The 14,753-nt window shown below is 37.7% G+C and overlaps 1 protein-coding gene across 2 annotated transcripts in view; it reads left to right on the top strand.

Annotated features, from left to right (window-relative positions):
- The window catches only part of CACUL1 (CDK2 associated cullin domain 1), a 70,103-nt gene that overhangs the window by 40,088 nt on the left and 15,262 nt on the right, over nt 1-14,753 (top strand). Inside the window, exons 4-6 of one of the 2 annotated variants that reach the window (XM_052660940.1) lie at nt 8,334-8,429; nt 10,352-10,454; nt 12,915-13,004. In XM_052660940.1, coding sequence (XP_052516900.1) covers nt 8,334-8,429; nt 10,352-10,454; nt 12,915-13,004 — 289 coding nt within the window. The remainder of the gene's footprint in view (nt 1-8,333; nt 8,430-10,351; nt 10,455-12,914; nt 13,005-14,753) is intronic. The other variant, XM_052660941.1, reaches the window with a different exon arrangement.

Here is a 14,753-nt window from a genome sequence, read left to right as displayed (position 1 = left end):
TGATTATCTAATTCTACCTTTTTTTTAAACTTAATTTTTCTTAAGACTACAGAATAGCATCTGTATGAAGTAATTCATTTCAACATTGTGTGGTAATAAAAGATAAACAATAAGTTATCAGTGGGGACTGTTTAAATGAATAATACATTCAAACACCATATTTGCAAGAATAGATTTCTTTAAAAAGTGGTTTGAGGACCTTTGAGGGTCCCTGAAATCTTTTCAGGGGGTCTGTAAAATCAACAGTTTTTCTAATTATGCGAAGATCTAATTTTCCCTTTTCACTGTTATTTGGTCTGGTAGTGGAGAAGCAATGGTGGGTGAAACTGCTGGTGTCTTAGCTGGAATCTTCATTTCCTGACACAGCAGAGAACAAAAGCATTTCACTTAATGTCCAAGATGAGACAGTGAAAAGTCTTAATTTTACTAAACTGTGACTTTGAATATACTTAAAATAAGGTTCTTTGTGAAGAAATGGGAAGCTGTGTATACTAAAGTAGCAGTAATTGTTTTGAGAAATAGCACTTGTGGTACTTACATGAGTTTTGGGCTAAACCAGCTGTTTAGGTAGTGTTTTCCCCTTTAAAACAGTATTTGAAAGAATGACAAACTATGGTTATTTAGTGAAAGTGAAGTAGAGTGTTTGACCCTCAGTCATGTCCAACTCTTGTGACCCTGTGGACTGTAGCCCACCAGGCTCCTCTGTCCATGGAATTCTCCAGGCAAGAATACGGCAGTGGGTAGGCATTCCCTTCTCCAAGGGATCTTCTTGCCCCAGGAACTGAACCCTGGTCTCCCACTTTGCAGGCAGATTCTTTACTGTCTGAGCCGCTAGGGAAGCCTCATGGTTATTTAGACTGCTGTTTAATAGACATTTCCTGAAAAAGGAAAGATATGTGTCACTTAAAGAAAAACAACTGATGCTATTTATTTCCCAATGGTAAAATTAGAGCGTTGAAGTGAAAATCAGAATTTTGGAAAACCTGTATCTGTCACGATGACTTTGATAATATCCCAATCCTTAAAAAGACTTTTCTGATGAGATAGGTGGTGATATTAATTTATTTTATGTTATGTAGTGATACCACTCTTCTTACTAATTTTTTTGGGGAAAATATAGTTATTTACATATTAACTTTGTTTATAGAGTATTTAGCTGTATTTTAACATTAAAATTGATAAAATGCAATTTTTATTATTGTTATTTTAGAATATATTAATACATAGTTTTAAAACCTAGCTTTAATTTCTAACATGGTAATTATTAATAGCTATAGCCTTTTGAAAGTAAAAGAGGAGAGTGAAAAAGTTGACTTAAAGCTCAACATTCAGAAAACGAAGATCATGGCATCTGGTCCCATCACTTCATGGCAAATAGATGGGGAAACAGTGGAAACAGTGTCAGACTTTATTTTGAGGGGCTCCAAAATCACTGCAGATGGTGATTGCAGCCATGAAATTAAAAGACGCCTCCTCCTTGGAAGGAAAGTTATGACCAACCTAGATAGCATATTAAAAAGCAGAGACATAACTTTAGCAACAAAGGTCCGACTAGTCAAGGCTATGGTTTTGCCAGTGGTCATGTATGGATGTGAAAGTTGGACTTGAAGAAAGCTGAGCACCGAGGAATTGATGCTTTTGAAGTGTGGTGTTGGAGAAGACTCTTGAGAGTCCCTTGGACTGCAAGGAGATCCAACCAGTCCATTCTGAAGGAGATCGGTCCTGGGTGTTCTTTGGAAGGACTGATACTAAAGCTGAAACTCCAATACTCTGGCCACCTCATGCAAAGAGTTGACTCATGAGGGAGGGATTGGGGGCAGGAGGAGAAGGGGATGACAGAGGATGAGATGACTGGATGGCATCACCCACTTGATAGACATGAGTTTGTGTGAACTCCGGGAGTTGGTGGTGGACAGGGAGGCCTGGCATGCTGCGATTATGGGGTCGCAAAGAGTCGGACATGACTGAGCTACTGAACTGAACTGAGTAACCTACATTATAAACACTTTTAGAATATTCAATTACTTTTTAAGAGTATAAAGGATTCCTGACATCATCCAAATGTTTGAGAACCACTAGAAGGAAACAGTCTCCAAGATATATTGTTAAGAAGAGTGCAGATCCAGTATGATTGTAAGTTAGCATTTATGTGAAAAAGAATATAAGTGGGATTTTTAAAAATTTATTTTTAATTGGAAGATAATTGCTTTGCAGTGTTGTATTGGTTTCTGTCCTACATCAGCATGAATCAGTCATAGGTACACACATGTCCCCTCCCTCTTGAGCTTCCCTCCCACCCCTTCTCACCCCTCTGGGTTGTCACAGAGCACCGGGTTGAGCTCCCTGTGTTACACACCAAGTTCCCACTGGCTATAAATAGGACTCTTATTTACTTGTATGTAAGTAAAATTCTTTGGAAGGTTATAAAGGAATGAAGTGTTGGTTTGTTCAGTAAGGAAGGAATGAAAGGTGAATTCTTTAAACCCTTTTGAACTTCCTTGAGTTTAAAACCAGTTGAATGCATTACTCATTTAAAAAAGAAGAAATTAAAATATTCCTACCAGCTATATTACAAATTTCAGGGAATATATAAGTCTGTTATGATAGTTGGAGCAAGTTTGGAATAATGGTTATTTTTCTGGCGACTTGCTTTTTCGTAATTTATTAGTGAAGAAAATGAAGCTTGCTTATTTTAGAGGTAAAAAATTTCACATACTGTCCAATCCAAATACACTTATGGTGAAATTATATAAATCAAACAGGTAGCAGTTTCCCCAGTGGGGCCCAAAGTATACTGAACTAAAGTTTTAAGGAGACTAAAATCTGATCAGTTTTTTTACTAGCAGGTATTTTCTAGGTTTCTTGTAGAGACTGGATTTATTTTAGAAGACTGTTAACAATTTGTAGTCTTTATTTAAGAGGTTTTGAAAAAATACTACATGAAATATGGAAGTTTAAAAGCTAAGCGACTGTTTTGACGTTTGATTCAGTACAAAAAGTACTTTCTAACGCTTATAACCTTTGAGGCTTTGGGAATTCTTTAAAAGAATAGCTAAGGAATTCAGTTTTATTTATTCTGTCTGCCGTTAAGCATGACTTTTGATCAGTGTTCATACTTTTAACTTTTGGATAGATTAAATATCCTTTTATGAAAATAGAAAATTATTTTAATGCAAAAACTCTTTAGATTTTCTTTTTTCATATAATACTTATAAAATTTATTTCTTTGAATGCTGAAGTATTTCCAGAGTTCTTTGATGCAGTTTGGAGGATATTACATGTGATTAGATATTACATGTGATTCTGTTCATTAGTTATAGTGAAAAGTTTGCCCATAATGTGGAACTGTTTTCCCCAGTTTCTTTAGTTAACAAAGAATGCCTTTAATAACGTTAATAAGTTTTTCTGAGGTATTAGACAGATAGTTAATTCAGAAAGGAGTTTACTGTTTGCATGTACATGTGTAATAATTGAGATTTTTCAGAGCACTTACACATTATTTTCTTTGATTCTCAACACATCTTGGAAGTGGCACGTTAGTATTTTCTTTTGTGTGTGTGTGTGTGTGTGTGTGTATGGAAATCAAAATTCAAAAAGCTAATAAGTAAATTATCATATAACCTTGTTAAATGATAAAATAGCAATTTAGATTTAAACAAGGCTAGATTAGATTTTTCTAGACGAAGAAAGGCAACCTGCTCCTGTATTCTTGCCTGGAAGATTCCATTGACAGAGGAGCCTGGTGGGCTACAGTCCGTTGGGTCACAAAATCTAACATGACCAAGTGAGCACATAGCACAGATTAGTTTTAAACAAGTTTAGATATAAACAAGCCTGTTCTAAATGTAAAAAAACCCACACCAAAAACGTTTATCTGTACCTATGATGTTCAGGTTGTGTGGTCTGCAACTGGAGATATAAAGACAAGACACAGATCTTGCCCTCTGCTGCTGCTGCTAAGTCACTTCAGTCGTGCCTGACTCTGTGCGACCCCATAGACGGCAGCCCACCAGGCTCCCCCGTCCCTGGGATTCTCCAGGCAAGAACACGGGAGTGTGTTGCCATTTCCTTCTCCAGTGCATGAAAGTGAAAAGTGAAAGTGAAGTCACTCAGTCATGTCTGACTCTTCGCGACCCCATGGACTGCAGCCCACCAGGCTCCTCCATCCGTGGGATTTTCCAGGCAAGAGTACTGGAGTGGGGTGCCATTGCCTTCTCCGGATCTTGCCCTCTAGGGGCTGAAAGTTTAGTGACAGAGACCACCCAGTAAAGAAGGAAGTAAGTGTAGTGGTGCTCAGTGAGTTTTGAGGAAGTGACACAGATCCTGAAGAATGAGTAGAAGTCAGCCAGGGTGAGTCTGGTTAGGGCGTGGTGAGAAGAGGTAGAACGTGTAGGCAGTTAGGCCTAAGCAGCACATGGATGTTGTTTGGGAGCTGTTAGTAGCTCCATGTGATGGCTGTGCTAGGCTTCATGGGAGGATGTGAAAGCAGGATGTGGAAGGAGAGAGGTAAGATAGTGCCTTAAATTTGAATTTTGAATTTTTTTCTCTTGAGTTTCAAAGTGCTAAAAATTGATTTTATTAGGTTGGTGTAAGCGTAATTGCAGTTTTGGGCTGTGAATCTTAAATCATTATCAGTTCAGTTCAGTCACTCAGTCTTTGCGACCCTATGGACTGCAGCTCATCAGGCTTCCTGCCCACCACCAACTCTTGGAGCTTGCTCAAACTCATGTCCATCGAGTTGGTGATGCCATCCCACCGTCTGACTCTCTGTCGTCCCCTTCTCCTCCTGCCTTCAATCTTTCCCATCATCAGGATCTTTTCCAGTGAGCCAGCTCTTTGCATCAGATGGCCAGAGTATTGGAACTTCAGCTTCAGCATCAGTCCTTCCAGTGAATATTCAGGTTGATTTCCTTTAGAATGGACTGGTTGTATCTCCTTGCTGTCCAAGGGACTCTCAAGAGTCTTCTCCAACACCACAGTTCAAAAGCATCAATTCTTCGGTGCTCAGCTTTCTTCACAGTCCAGCTCTCACATCCATATGTGACTACTGAAAGAACCATAGCCTTGACTACATGGACCTCTGTCACAGATTCATGTCTCTGCTTTTTAATATACTGCCTAGGTTGGTCATAGCTTTTTTTGCAAGGAACAAGTGTCTTTTAATTTCATGGCTGCAGTCACCATCTGCAGTGATTTTGGAGCTCAAGAAATACAGCTAGGCTCAGACACATCTTTCTTAATCAAAATAGGAACCATTACAATCAACACACTTTTGCTAATGAGAAGTAAATTTGTTTATTCCTATAACATAAAAACCCATGCCTTGGGATTCAGTGAACTCTGGAGAAGCATTTCTGTCTCCTGCTGATCATGGAAGCATTTTCCCTGTTGTCAAGATGTTTGTCAAGAGTTGTCAAGATGTTTGAGGAAGTGGTAGTTGGTTGATGAGAGGTCAAGTGAATACGGAGGATGAGACAAAGTTTCCTAGCCCAGTTCGTTCAACTTCCGAAGCATGGATTGTGTGAAGGGCATGGTGGTGGTGAAGAGTTGGGCCCTTTTGACTAGTACTGGCTATAGGTGTTGCAGTTTTCAATGCATCTCATCGATTTGCTGAGCATGCTTCTCATGGTTTTGCTGGGATTCAGAAAGCTGTAGTGGATCAGACCAACAGCAGAGCACCAAACAGTGATTGTGGCCTTTTTTTTGGTGCAAGTTTGGCTTTGAGAAGTGCTTTGAAGCTTCTCTTCAGTCCAGCCACTGAGCTGGTTGTTGCCTGTTGTATAGCATCCACTTTTCATCACATATCACAATCAGACTGAGAAATGGTTTGTTGTTGTGTAGAGCAAGAGAAGACGACACTTCAAAATGACAATTTTTTTGGTTTCAGTCAGCTTATGGGGCACCCACTTATTGAGCTTTTTCACCTTTTCAATTTACTTCAAATGCTGAACGACCGGAGAACAGTCAGTGATGAGTTCTTTGGTAACTTCCTGTGTAGTTGTAAGAGGATCAGCTTTGATGATGTTCTCAGTTGGTCATTGCCAACTTCCCATGGCTGGCCACTATACACTTCATCTTCAAGGCTCTTGTCTCCTTTGCAAAACATCTTGAACCACCACTGCACTGTACGTTCTTTAGCAGTTCCTAGACCAAATGCATGTGTTGTTGATGTTGAGTTGTCTCTGCTGCTTTACAACCCAGTTTGAACTCGAATAAGAAAATCGCTCGAATTTGCTTTTCATCTAACATCATTTCCTAATCTGAAATAAATATGAAATATACACCAAGTAGTAAGTCATTAGCCAAAAAAATATAACACGAGAAATGCACATTAAAATGATGTATAACATAACCACATTTATTTAAGAATGTATTCCAGTATAAAATGGCAAAGTTCAACAATGCTAAACCACAATTACTTTTGCACCTACCTAAAAAATAGATGCAAGGACTGAGTTTGAACAGTGTTTGAGTCTTAATTCTTGGGCTTATTAGCAATAGAACTACAGTCAAGTGATTGTTTCTCAGCCTCAGTTACCTCAGAAGTTAAATAGAAAAATGTTGGATGTGTTGCAGTAGACTAAGAAAAATAAATGTTAAAATAGTGTGCACCAAACTCTATGTAACAACTCAGTAATGGGAGATGACTTAGAAGTATGGCTCAGATGGTAAAGAGTCTGCTGGCATTGCAGGAGACCCAGGTTCGATCCCTGGGTCAGGAAGATCCCCTGGAAAAGGAAATGGCAACCCACTCCAGTACTCTTGCCTGAAAAATTCCATGGATGGAGGAGCCTGGTGGACTACAGTCCATGGGGCTGCAGAGTCAGACTTGACTGAGCGACTTGACTTTCTTTCTAAGTAGAACTGAAAAAAAAGAGTTAAATTTTATTTTAAAATATTATCGGACTATTTGGACATTTTCTAAAGCAGCTTAGCTGAAATGGTTTTATAATCTCAATATTTAATATTTAGGAGTCTTTCAATGTGATGTTTCTTTGTAGCCTTGTTTGAAAGCCAGACTTTCTGTGTATGGTATGGTTATCAGCTTATCAGACTGTTATGCTTCAGCCCTTCTGTGGAATCAACTTTGTGTGATGTTGTGTGCCATGCCTGTTACCCCAGCTCCTTGTCCTAAGACTCAATTCAGAACTGGAAGACCTGGATCTGTCATCTCCTAACACACTCATTTTTGGCAAATCCTTGCCCATTTGTGTGTTTCTTCAGTGTTAAAATGGTACCTAATTAATTTTGCTGCGGAGAACAAAGTGAAATAGAACCTGGGTACATTTTTGTAAAACACAGCCTGTTTGGTCTGCCATAACAAAATACTGCAGACTGAGTGGTTTAAGCAGTAGAGATTATTTCTCACCATTTTGGAGACTGAGAAGTCCAAGGTTAAGGTGCCAGCTGCTTTGATTTCTGGTGAGAGCTCTTTTCCTGGCTTGTAGACAGCCATCCTCTTGCAGTGTGCTCATATGGACTTTCCTCTGAGTATGCTTAGGGGGAGGGAAGGGAGAGGAAGGTAAGAGAGTGAACCCCTTGGTGCCTTTTCTTACAAGGACACTAATTCTTTAGGAGCGGGGCTCTTGCATACAGCTTCACTGGCTAGGACTTGCATGTGGGGCACACGTGGCTCGCAGGCAGGCAGGCAGGCACACTCGACAGCACGCACTGAAATTGGAAGTGTTCTCTTTTGATGGGTTTACAACATAGTATTTGATAACAGTTAAGTGCCAGTCATGTATTATATTTATTTTAACTGCTCTCCAGAGCTGCAGATGTGTATGGACCCTCTGAGTCCTGCTTTCTAGTTGATGAGGTTTATAGTTGGTTAGTTACACGAGTGGCTTACAACCGAGTTAGTATAGAACTCAGAATATTACTGTGTCAAAGATAATTGCAAAATACCAACAGCCTTTCTTATAGTATATTAAGCATATACCATTTCCTTGAATCTGCCCCCAACTCATCTTTTCCAAGCCCAGATACAGTTTGGTTCCCATAGTAAATGTCTATTGTTTAGTGGTAATTTAAAAAATTGTATCATTTTTCTTAATTATGAATTAACATGTTTACTTATTAACAGGGCAAGCCTTTTAAGATGGTACAGTTACACAAATTTTAAAGACAACTAAATCAAACCTTAGTTTTACATAACAAATACTGGAATAGAGAGAAAAGTTTTAACTAAACTTCAGGATAGAAGCCTCCTCTTTTCCTAATTGTGAATTTCAATATGAATTTTGATTGAGTTCTGTTTGCATTTTAGATTGTGCTGGAAGATCTTTATACCTGGTTTCCCAAAATGATCCCATGTATGTTGTTTTTCACAGGCCAGCCCTCCAGACCTCTATATTGAAAGATTTAATATAGCTCTTGGACAATATATGGGAGCATTGCAGAGCATTGTGCCTCTTTTCATATATATGGTAAGTTAGAGCTATTTTCCCTCTCCACATACCTTGGTTTATTGGTCTAAGTGCAAACAGATGCAGAAAGTTAAGTATAGTCTATTTTTCTTTTACTAAGTATTATGTTAGAAATGGAAATTTCTTTCAGCAATATTTGATAGTGTTGACATAGAAAACTTATTTAGCCTTGTGTATACCGTTTTAAAATTTCATAAATACCATTGCTAAAATAGACAGTTAGGCATTACTTAATCGCAGTCACCCAATTAGCATTTATTTTATTTCTACCATATGAAAGATACTGTGCTTAGAAAATAAAGAAATGTAAGAAAATAAAATCTTTCCTCTATACGAAGATTTGTTATCTTCAGAAAGTACAGTTAAGATGTGTATCTAAAAACATGATATGTAAATAAATGCCAAGGAGGTAACTCCATAAAAAGTAGAACAATAAAATTTTCTTTCATTCTGATGATCACTTTCATTTGGAGGATTATGCCATGGGTATAATTTGTAGTCTCTTGACTTTGCTGACGTGTTCTCCACTCCCACCCCACCCCACCCTGTTTTAAATATATAAAGTTATAGGATCGTAATGTTTGTGTTCGTACTGAACGGAAGAGTCTTTAGAAACCATTGTCCCACTTTCTTGTTGTTAGGTTGAGTTGTTTAGATTGATCCTACATTCCATTGCTTAGAGGTCACTATGTGTGTAATACCAAACTTCGAAATGATTTGTTGTCCATAAGATACGCTTTACTGGGGAAAAAGAAAACCAGGTCATTGGGAGAAATCTGTGTTGTCAGTGGGAGACTACTGTTTAAATAATGGATGAAGGATATTTACAGTGAAAACTATACAGTCAAAAGTAATGACATGTCTGTATGTTATTTTTGAGAGAAATCTTTTCAAGCGACAAACATTAGGTGAAAAAGCAAGATGTAAAGCAGTGTGAGTTGTATTTCTTCACTAGCAAGTGTTTTCTTCTTTATTTTAGGGGAAATAAAACATATCAGAGAGGGAAAAAAACATGTTAAAAATTGAGAGAATCAGTGAGCAACTTGTTAATATTCCTCTTTGTATTTTCTACTCCTATACATGGAGTTAGTATTTTTAAACACGAATGAGTTTAGTCTTTTTGACTTGCCAGTCATTCTAATTAGGATGCTTTTGGCTGTAAGAAACAGAAAACCTGATTCAAAGTGATTTAGATAAAGAAAGAAAAGTATTATCTCTTGATATAAAATTCTAGAAATAAAGTCATTTCCAGGGTTGGTTAAATCTGTAGTTGCAGCAGTGTTGTCAAAGTCTTAGCTTGTTTTTTGTTTCTTTGCTTTACGTATCTGTTTCATCTTGTTTTCCACATGGTTGTAAGATGACTGTAAGGTACTCTTCACTCAAGCCTCAGTTTCCCTTAGTCTGCTTGGGTTACCTTGGGTCACTTGTCTGCCTTTGAACCAAAGACTACCCATCCGGAAGGAATGCTGTAAACTGAATGATCTGGACTAGTCATTGAAGTGGAATGTAGGGGAGTCAACCGGTGCATGCCCACTGCCTGCTTTAAGCCTGGATTTTTAAATAGCATACCTATCACTTGTGTTTCCTGGTATTGCCTTTACGTGATGATGTGGTCATATAAAAGAGCATGTTAAGTGCTTGTCATATGATATGGTCCATTACATCCCTGTCTAGTTAATGTTGAGTATCTTCCCATGTTCTTTTATATGATTTATAGCATTTTATCTCTGTGTGCTCTAAACTCCCATGTTAGGAAGACTATAATAGTGACAGAGCTTTTGTTTTTCTGATGTTGGTCTTTTATGTTTTAATTGATGCTTTTATGAATTGTTTCCTAAAATTATTTTTTAGTGCCTCAGTTCATTAGACTAATTATTTCCTTCAAATTGATGCCCTGAAAAATGACTTGTTTTCCATTTCAGAATAAGTTTTACATTGAAACCAAGCTTAACAGAGACTTAAAAGATGACCTTATAAAGCTGTTTACCGAACATGTTGCAGAAAAGCACATTTACAGCCTAATGCGTAAGTGTTCCGTCTTGGAGGGATGACATGACACCAGCAGGTTTTCCTTTTTGAGTCAGAGAGCATTGGCATCTGAACCCCAATGTTAACATCTTGCAAATCATATCACAAGAAGTGTTAAAGCCTCATTCTTTAGCGGGACACTGAGGAATTCAAATGTGACTTGAAGGCCACCCAGTGAGCTGGGAGAAGCCAGGCTCTGAACAGTGCCTTCATAGCTGGAGCGATACTTGCTGCCTCTTTCGTTTTCCTCTGACATTGGGGGAAATATTACTAATATTAAGGAGTTCATTTGCCCATAATTTTGTTACCGGTAATTCTAGAAGGATAATGTTAATATTTTGAAATAGCACAGTATCCTCTCAGTTTCCTTATTTTTATTAAAAAAGTTAAAGCTTATGAGAATTAAATATATGTTTGTCCCTTCTCTCAAGCTATGGCTCCCTCAAATTCCCATTTTGTTTTACTTAAAAGGGGAGTTCAACTAGAAAAGTTTACTTTTTGAAGACTTTCTATAAACAATTTTAAGTGGAGAGGATTTTATTGAAATGTTATATCTTTTTGTAACTGAGTGTGATTATTTTCAATGAATTCATCCCAAATTTGTATTCATTTTATGTTTAATCTGTGAAGTTATCATTTCCTTATATAGGTATCAAGTTTGACATAGGTGGTTATAGTTATGTAGAGGTTATTTGCAAATGTATGTATATGATGACATAATGACTATGTGATTGAACCTGTAGAGTTAGTTGGGAATAAGATGATAGCTCAGTTGGTAAAGAATGCACCTGCAATGCAGGAGCTGCTGCTACTAAGTCATTTCAGTCGTGTCTGACTCTGTGTGACCCCATAGATGGCAGCCTACCAGGCTCCCCCATCCCTGGGATTCTCCAGGCAAGAACACTGGAGTGGGTTGCCATATCCTTCTCCAATGCATGAAAGTGAAAGGTGAAAGTGAAGTTGCTCAGTCGTGTCCGACTCTTTGCGAACCCATGGACTGCAGCCTACAATGCAGGAGACCCTGGTTCAATTCCTGGGTCAGGAAGATACCTTGGAGAAAGGCTAGGTTACCCACTCCAGTATTCTTGGGCTTCCCTTGTGACTCAGCTGGTAAAGAATCTGCCTGCGATGCAGGAGACCTGGGTTCGATCCCTGGATTGGAAGATCCCTTGGAGAGGGGAAAAGCTACCTACTCCAGTGTTCTGGCCTGGAGAATTCCATGGACTGTATAGTCCATGGGCTCACAAAGAGTCGGACACGACTAAGCGACTTTCACTTTCAAGACTTACTGAAAGCCAAATGATTGGTCCAGAAGTAGGAAGATAAATTAACAGAGACAGAGTCTGGGGTCATGTTGAAATTAGTAGAGTAGAAGAGACTCCAAGAAACTAAAATCTAGAATTTCAATTTTTAAACATTCCTTTTTAAGACATGATTTTTCTGCAGTGCCTACCATTTGTTAGCCTTTAAATTTATCTATGCCATTCAAAATTATAACTATCTGCTGATGATAAAATCAGAAGGAAAAACTAGAACCAGTGACCCTGTGGCCTTCAGTACATGAATTCAAATGTAACACACATTGCATGTTTGAAACTACAGAAATGTTGAACAAGTGAGATGGCATTTCCATTTTTAAAAAGGTATGAATAGAAAAAACAATTTAATAATTTGACAAGCCTGGCTTAGACTAAAATTACACCAAGTTTCATGAGTATTTGTTAGTTAATATATGGTGATTTGGGGGAAAGGAAAATGATTGAGGGAGTTAGAGATGAGGGAGTTAGAGAACTTTCATTCCCCAAATGTAAGTGTTTTAAATCATGAACTTAATGCAAAGTATTTATAGCTCACTCACTTAAGTACCCAGAGAAGGCAATGGCAACCCACTCCAGTACTCTTGCCTGGAAAAGCCCATGGATGGAGGAACCTGGTAGGCTGCAGTCCATGGGGTCGCTAAGAGGCGGGCATGACTGAGCGACTTCACTTTCACCTTTTACTTTCATGCATTGGAGAAGGAAATGGCAACCCACTCCAATGTTCTTGCCTGGAGAATCCCAGGGACAAAGGAGCCTAGTGGGCTGCCGTCTGTGGGGTCGCACAGAGTTGGACATGACTGAAGCGACTTAGCAGCAGCAGCAGCAGCACTTAAGTACCATGAGTACTGTTGCCTTAATAAAGCTTTGCTTATTTTCAGAACCTCCATCAATTGAATCATTTCCGTCAGTGTTTCAACAGACATTCAGATATTTACTTGGTAGATGGAACTCGACTGTGATGGATTAATTTTTTAAAAGAAGAAATTCAGTGTATAAATACTTGGTTTGCCCTCTTAAGCTGTTCTTTTCTTAACCTTGTTTATCCTTCAGTCTTTGGGTGAATTGGTGATAGAAAATGAAGCTTTGACAATCAATAAGAGTTGCAGCATTTTTATAACCCGTTTTCTCTTTATTTCAGCTTTACTTTTAGAAGCCCAGTCAACACCATTTCAGGTCACACCTTCAACTATGGCAAATATTGTGAAAGGCCTGTATACTCTCAGACCAGGTAAACATTCATCATTTGTTTAGGGGTTAGATTTGTTTATGGCAATTCCAGCCTGATTTGTGAGAGGATAGTGTTTCTCTATGTTTTCTGAGGCTTAATGGTATTTGGGTTTGTTACAGAAGAAAGTTGAGTCGATACTCATTACTGTGAAATGTAAACTCAGAATCTCACCTGGAAGTCTTCGTATACTAGTGAAAAGCAGATAGTTAAGGGAATACAAGCAATAGTTTGTAGGAGACACTTTAGATGCAGTTGAGTCTTGTGCCTGGCATGAATCTCTTTTTCTTTTAGGTTCTCCTTTGCTTCTGCCTCATACTGCAAATATGCCCAGGCATACACATTCACAGCTCCATCTTGTAAGGCCTGTTACATATCTTGCACGGAATCTAGAAGTTCTGATAAAATTATAGTCATTTCAAGGATTATTTTGAGGAGGGAGATAGAATAGCAGAACCAAAAATCAAAGATCACTGTGTTCAAGGCATGGTTTGTAAGTTATCTTGATATATATGTCTTATAGTAAAAACCCTGAATTTAAAGGATTCTCCAGATGCTTTTATACATATATTTCTGTTTATAACCCAGCACCTCAAATTTATCCCAGTGGTCTAGCCAGTTAAAAAATGTCCATAGTACAGAGATTGCCAAAGTTCAGGGTAGAAAATTGTTTTCTGACTGCTTATGGTTTTCAGAGTCTCTCTCATACTTTCTTGGGAGTGTACTTTCTCTCTGCTTAATAAACTCTTGCTACTTAAGAAAGAAAGAAAGAGAAAAAAAAAGAAAAATACTTGCCAATCTAGAAACTTAAAGGATGCCTTTTTCACAGTAATTATCTTTTTGTGAAATTAATGTCACTTGACGATTGAATGAAATAAAACAGGATCTAACAAACTTAATATAGTACCTGATAATGTTATAAGCATGCTAATATTAACTGCTGTCAACTATTTTTCATTTGGGTCCAGGGGTTATTTTAATGGACTTATATCTGAATAATTTACTTACTTAATTTAAAAGATATAGCAGAATTTAGCTTACCAAATTGGAAACCAAGTAAAAACTATGATATTAGGGATAGACTGTGATCTACCAGAAGTACCTTCTTTCTCAGGCTACTTTAAACAATTAGTGATTTCTAGAGTATTCAAATGTAATGTTACTTAAATTGGAGTAAGTTCTTGCTCCAATCTTCATAATTTTTAGACATATTATTCCTACAGAATAATTATTTATATAAAATTAAAAGTATTGCCTGTGTCCAATAAACTGATGAATTTCTTTTTCTAGTTTCTTAGAATTTTAAATTTCACTTTGCTAAGTGTGGTGAAAGTAACTCATGAATTTTTCTTTTAGTGCTAGATTATGAGTGATATTTTTCTTTTATTTTGAAAGACATCCAAGTACAGCATGACAGATTTCTAAATCCTGCCTCCAAAGTGAGCAGCTTTATCAGCTCTGGCTTTTATCATTAGTAACAAAATTACAGAATAAAACTAGTCACTAAGGGTAGAAAAACATGCAGATCCATGTTTATCCAAATACTATTTTTGTCCAGGCTTGAGCTCTTGTAATAGGATTCGTACTACTTGTGAGGAGAATTCTGTATTTGAGAATTGTCCTTTTGAAAAGGTGAATTTTATCACAGACGAACCTTTTGCTGTCCTAGCTATTTTCTGAGATACTCTTATACTTATTTTGACATTTATTCGTCTTGCCAGTACCCATTGTCTTCCTAGTTTGTTAAAGCAG

This window comes from Budorcas taxicolor, chromosome 23 (assembly GCF_023091745.1).
Source record: "Budorcas taxicolor isolate Tak-1 chromosome 23, Takin1.1, whole genome shotgun sequence".
NCBI lineage: Eukaryota > Metazoa > Chordata > Mammalia > Artiodactyla > Bovidae > Budorcas > Budorcas taxicolor.
This window is presented reverse-complemented; position numbering and strand designations above follow the sequence as displayed.